This window comes from Propithecus coquereli, unplaced genomic scaffold (genome assembly GCF_000956105.1).
Source record: "Propithecus coquereli isolate 6110/MARCELLA unplaced genomic scaffold, Pcoq_1.0 Scaffold135, whole genome shotgun sequence".
Lineage (NCBI taxonomy): Eukaryota > Metazoa > Chordata > Mammalia > Primates > Indriidae > Propithecus > Propithecus coquereli.
Window position 1 is genome coordinate 3,208,496 of NW_012137747.1, and position 6,365 is coordinate 3,214,860.

Consider the following 6,365-nt stretch of genomic DNA (forward strand, 5'->3'; position numbering starts at 1 on the left):
AAACATTTTTTAGTGTACAGTTCAGTAGCATTAAGTATATTCACATTGTTGTGCACCAGTCTGCAGAACTGTTTCATCTTGCAAAACTGAAATTCTGTACCCATTAACAACTTCCCACCTCCTTCTCCCCCAACCCCTGGCAGCCACTACTCTATTTTCTGTTTCTGTGGGTTTAACTGCACTAGACACCTCAGATAAGTGAAATCATATAATAAATTTGTCTTTTTTTTGATTGGCTTATTTCACTTAACATGAGGTCTTCAAGTTTCGTCCATGTTGTAGCATGTGTCAGAATTTGCTTTTTTAAGGCTGAATAATATTCCATTGTTTATATATACCACATTTTATTTATCCATCCATTCATGGATAGACCTTTGAGTTGCTTCCACCTTTTTGCTATTGTGAATAATGCTGCCATGAACATGGGTGTACAAATATCTCTTAGAGACCCTGCTTTCATTTCTTTTGGATATATGCCTAGAAGTGGTATTGCTAGATCATATGGAAATTTTATTTTTAATTTTTTGAGGAACTGCCATATTATTTTCCATAGCAGCTGTACCATTTAAATTCTCACTGGCAGTGCACAAGCATTCCAACTTCTCCACATCCTTGCCAACACTTGTTATTTTCTGAGTTTTTGTTATCAGTCATCCTAATGGGTGTGAGGTGACAAACAATTCTCTCGTAATTTAGAACTAAAACATAGCAGGTCGAGTTAGCAGTTAGCAGTAATGCTTCGGGTGATGATCGCTTCTCTCCAGGTTCCTCACTGGGCATTGTGGAGAGAAGATTCAAGCATCAGATGGAGAGTTGGGGTGGGGGATTCGGATAACCTTTTGAGTCTTTTCCAGCTCCTAGATCTTAATTAATAAAGGCAGTGGACTATTTCTTCCCCTCTTCTCACACCGCCCCCCACATTTACTGCTGTATTTCTACCACAGAACTTACCACACGGTATTGTAGTGTGTGTGTGTGTGTGTGTGTGTGTGTGTGTGTGTGTGTGTGTGTGTGTGCGCGCGCGCGCGCGCATGCGTGTGTGTTTTGCTCTAAACTTTGTGATAGCCTGTGAGTTCCTAGAGGGCAAAGACTGTCTCATTCCTCTTCCCCTCCCCAGCATCCAGCCAGTTACTTACCTGATTTTTTGTGACTGCATCATGAATAATTATTATATTAAATTGAACTGTTGTTCTTCATAGTTGTACCGCTAGGATAGTAGCAGTCACTGAATTAACCTTTTTCTTGACTCTCAGTTGTATAGTTAAGACTTTGGCAATTATTGCCTACCCTAACCCCAGAAACACTCCCACTAGTCAACTCCTTGCCTTTGTATTCAGAATTTTTTCCTGTTCTCATGTTTGACCACCTCTCTTACAGCTTACCTACTGATGTCATGACTACTGTGTTCAAAGTGGGAGCAAAAACTGAGAAAGGCTGGACATTCCTCTTAAGCAAGTACATGTCTATAGGCTCTGAAGCAGAGAAGAACAAAATACTTGAAGCACTTGCCAGCTCAGAGGATGTACGGAAACTTTACTGGTATGAAACCACGCAAGGAATGTGACATATAGAAACCAAAAGCATAAAAGCACTGTGTTCCTATGATGGAAGCTTTTTTTTTTTCCTTTTCTTTTTTTCTTTTTTTTTTTTTCTTTTCTTTTTTTCTTTTTTTTTTTTTGAGATCTCCCTTTTCCACCCTTCTGCTATAGGCCAGGCCTGACTTGTGCAGTGTGGTGAGGAGCCCACATGTGCTGGCCTTCATATCAGAGATTGAACCCTTACAGATAGGCAGAATACGCTTTGCCCAAAAGAGATTGGGAGATGTCAGGAATCACAGCCTGCTTCCACTCCCTGCTCAAAACATCTTCCTCTCTTGGTATGTTGTCTTACACAACACAGTTAGTGCTGCATTCTTTTGGGCCAAGGTGTTGCTCTGGTCAAGCTGTCATTTTGAAAATGCAGTCACTTCAGAAAAGGATAACCTGTAAAAGCTTGTAGGTTCTACCTTCCTGTGAATTTATTGGTCAGACTTTTCCTTTTCTATATGTAGCTGATGAAGGCCCAGAAATGTGAGTTTCACAGGGTGAAATAAGGGCTGTAAACAGGGCCTCCTGACAGGAAGAACAGGCAATGCTGGGGTAGAGGAGCTCTAGGTAGCCAACAGGAATGTGAAATATCTGGCATATAGGACACAGACGTTGAAAATCACACCAAGAAGGATAGAGGGGGGCGCCTGGGTCTCATTGTTTCTCTTGTGTAATTTTGCTCGGGTAAATCTTAATAGCGTCCCAGAAATGTCCTCAGCACCAGCCCAGATCCACTTTCCAAACTATAAATAGGCATTTTCTTTAAAGTAGTAGCCAGCGTCGGACCTAAAGAAATAGAGAAAAATTTTCATTTTTAAATTACACTTAGTAATACACTAGTAATTTCCCATTGTACAGTATTCAAACAATACTTAAGAAAAGGAAGTAAAATGTAAAAGTATCTCTTATGATCCTTCACTTCCGTTCTTATTTTCTCTTCTTTGTTAATAAGGGTCATTTCTGCTCTGTGTCTTTACCTGTGGGGATAGATATACATACATATGTATTTAACCACATTTTTTACACATAGGTTTATACTACACTCAACTGTTTTGTGATATCCTTTTTAGTGAATGATCAGTCTTTGAGATTTGCTATGTTGCTTCATAAAACTTGTTTCATTTGTTTCTATGGCTTCATAGTATTCCACAGTATGACTCTATCATAATTTATTTAGCCCATCACATTTCATTGGCCATTTGGATTTTTTCCCCCTAAAAATACTGCTGCATTCTTTTTGGGGTGTATGTTTTCTCACTATAAGCAAATAGTGTAGCATAGTAGATGAGAACTACTTATGTTCAAATACTAGGCTTTGGTATTTATTAGCTGTGTAACTGTGGGGCAGTTACATAACCTCAGTTTCTTCAACATGAAATGGAGACAAGTAATGAATCCTACTCCATAGCATTAGTTATATCAAGGACTTAGAACATTATCTAGTACATAGTATCAATAAATGTTCACTATTATTAATATTAAGAGTATATTCTGAAATGTATCTTCACTTTTCAAATCATTCAAATGGCCCAGTTATTTAAGAGTAGTGATATAATGTACCTGACTACTAAAATAAGGTTTTTACTAGAAAAAAATGCCAGTCTCCAAAATTCTACCAGAATTTATTTTCTAAATGTTCTTACTGTATCAAAAATTATTTATTATTGTAGGTAAATGCCTATCTTGTTGATTAAGTTCTTCCTTCATTTAAAAAAATGACATATTTTCAACCTGTGGATCAATCTTAGACGACCCTGACACTTATTTTCTTTGAACTGCTACAGAGCTTTAATTAAGAAACCAATACTAATTTAAGTTCAGTCATCACTTCTTTGTGAATAATTATTTTGGAGGCTAAATCTGCTTTGCTCTTTAGGTTAATGAAAAGTAGCCTCGATGGAGATATCATCCGAACACAAAAGCTGTCTTTTATCATTAGAACAGTGGGCCGATGTTTTCCTGGACACTTACTGGCATGGGATTTTGTCAAAGAGAACTGGAATAAGCTTGTACAGAAGTAAGTTTCTCAGACAACTGCTAACTTTCAGTATTCTCAGGCTCCACATTTGAAAAAGGCTCCCCGGGTTGTGTTTGTTCACAGGAGTTAAAATTTGCTGTGAGAGGAAAAATACTTCTGTGACAGTTTCACTGAAACATTCAGAAATTTTCAGATTTGTAAACATAATTCCAAAGCATGAGTCATTTAACAGTGTGTCCCATTCAAGTGCTAACCAAGTTTAGCCTTGCTCGGCACCGGGTCACTCAGCTCAGCATGGCCCCACAGACTATTTCATAATAATAACTGTTTAGTTATGTGTGTTGAAAAGTACCTCTTCATTGCCAAGGCATCAGTTAAGAGCATGCACCCAGCTAGATAGCCCGTGTTGGGTTTTTTTCTTCTTTCTCTCTTTTAAAGCAATAATAACATTTCTAGGTGTATGATCTGATCTTTGAGAAGATTAAATGGATTAATAATCTATCTGGATATTCTCAATTCCTCCCTATTTCACCCACCTTTTCTTCCCACTGGCAGTAAGTGTGTGTGGGACTAACCCCGATTTAGTGAGCTGTAGTTCCCAGGAGGACTCCACTCTGCCTTTGGCATTAAAGCATTTCCTTTGCACTTTGGTCACCAGCAGATGCCTCATTTTTTTGCTCTTATTTTTTGTTTCTTCAGGTTCCATCTGGGGTCCTATACTATACAAAGTATCGTTGCTGGATCAACTCACCTGTTTTCAACAAAGCCACATTTATCTGAGGTTGGTTACATAAAATGCTAGTTGGGAGATTGGGTAACTCTTTTCCCCTCAGGCTGCTCAGTGTAAGTGATATGGTGGCTTTTGATGCTAATCCCTGTCCCTTCTCTCTGTCTTCCTGCATAATGTTAATGATTCTGCACCGTGATTACTTTTAGAGGGTGGGATATATAGTAATAAGGAAACATTTTGGTTTCTATCTCAACAATATTCCCTTGTCTTCCCGATAAAAATAATAAAATATGCAAAATTAAAAAAAAAATAAAAATGAAAGTAATTATGAAATTGTTTTTAAGAATTCTATTCAAAGGGCAAATTTATAGCACCAAGACTAACTTTAGACTCAACCTCACTTATCATACTTGGACATCTTTTTTCTATTGTAAGTTAGGAAAATGTATTCTTATGGGAGTAAAGAGAATTCATTTTAAAAATTACTTCAGGTATCACCATACTTGATTGGGAAATACATGTAGACACCTTGAATATTAAAGTATTTCTTCTCCCTACTGCTTTCAAGATATCAGTACAGCCATCACTAAGTTACAGCTTATTTGAAAAGGATAGCCAGAGTTACCCGAGGTTTATTGTCCTTTTCTTCTTCTGAAATACTATGTGAAACTTACAGGTTCAAGCATTCTTTGAAAGTCAGTCAGAGGCAACCTTTCGGCTCCGTTGTGTCCAAGAGGCTTTGGAAGTCATTCAGTTGAATATCCAGTGGATAGAGAAGAACCTAAAAACCCTGACGTGGTGGCTGTAACATGCACGACCGCACCTCATTTTGTCGCCCATTCAGAAAGCTTATAAACTTGGTCTCTGCTGCTTTTGCAAAAGCCAAGGTAAAGCCAGGATTGCTGCCGAGTTGTTTGCACTCTTAGGAGTTCTAGTTAGCTCAGGGCCCGATTGTATTTTTCATCTGTCTTTTCTGAAATGTCTTTGGGCAGTATGTAGTTATTTATTACAAAATTGTATTCACTTACATGCCAACCATCTACAGAAACAATGAGTAATTTTTCTACTTTGAAGATACACAAATGGGGGAAAAAAATCTGTTTTGGAAATCAGTTCTATATCTCAGTATCCGGAAAGTTACTGAACACAGTGGAACAAGAAGTGGTCTCCCATAAGAGCCACCATCTTTGCAGGCTGCTGCTTTGTCAGCCATTTGTTGCTTCTTATTGATAGATGTTATTGGAATGTGGTACAAAGTTAGTATGATACAAAAAGTATGGTAACAAAGACAATAAAGCATGCACTGTAGAGAACTGATCTCAGGTGTGCAGATCTACTTTGATTTGGGGTTTTGATTAATCCTTTATTTTCTGAAAAAAGTCTAAATAATATCTATAACTATTGTATTTTTTTCTGCAGAATAGCCAGGTGCTACAGATTTTTTAAATTTTTTTGTTGTATTGAAAAGCTAAATAACAATGCCAAAAGGTTAAATTTTCCAAATATTTAACGCTTTCTTTTTCATCTTTTATAGCATTACCATAGGAAACTGTTCCAAACAAAGTTAGCTTTAATTATAATTACGTTATTCATGAATGCTGATATTCCCCAAATCTGTACACCTTTATCACTCCCTGCCGTAGATATATCTTATGTTATCAAGAAGTGTTTCTACGTTTGTGGCAAGTGTTTTGCTAACACTGGTGTTTTTCATCATGACTTTTATCACTATTACTAAGAATACAATTTAAGTTACCTTTTGGCATCATTGATCATAGACACTTTCTCTCTGAATCATAGCCATGTGTGGATTTTCATTTTATATGATAGAGTAGCATATTAGAAGCATATTTTAAAATAGGGCCTTTGAGAAATTGAAAATTTTTATTTGAAGTTCACCATAGTACCTTAAAGGAACAAAGAGAAGGTAGAATAGGAGGAACTTGAAATCAGATATGGTGGGCTTTGAATTTTTTCCGTATCAAAAATAGCACTTCTCTTTAGTTGAAAAATCACAGTTTTTCTTTTATTGTGGTCAAACTAACATTAAAAGGAGTGGTCAAAGAAAGAA

General features: G+C 37.0%; 1 protein-coding gene across 2 annotated transcripts in view; it reads left to right on the forward strand.

Moving 5' to 3' along the window:
• Window positions 1-5,994, forward strand: part of LNPEP (leucyl/cystinyl aminopeptidase) — a 90,738-nt gene extending 84,744 nt beyond the window's left edge. The window contains exons 15-18 of one of the 2 annotated variants that reach the window (XM_012638839.1): window positions 1,378-1,539; window positions 3,463-3,603; window positions 4,264-4,345; window positions 4,971-5,611. In XM_012638839.1, coding sequence (XP_012494293.1) covers window positions 1,378-1,539; window positions 3,463-3,603; window positions 4,264-4,345; window positions 4,971-5,102 — 517 coding nt within the window. In that variant the 3' untranslated portion in view covers window positions 5,103-5,611. Of the gene's footprint in view, window positions 1-1,377; window positions 1,540-3,462; window positions 3,604-4,263; window positions 4,346-4,970 lie in introns of both variants that reach the window. The other variant, XM_012638840.1, reaches the window with a different exon arrangement.
• Window positions 5,995-6,365: the final 371 nt, after the last annotated feature.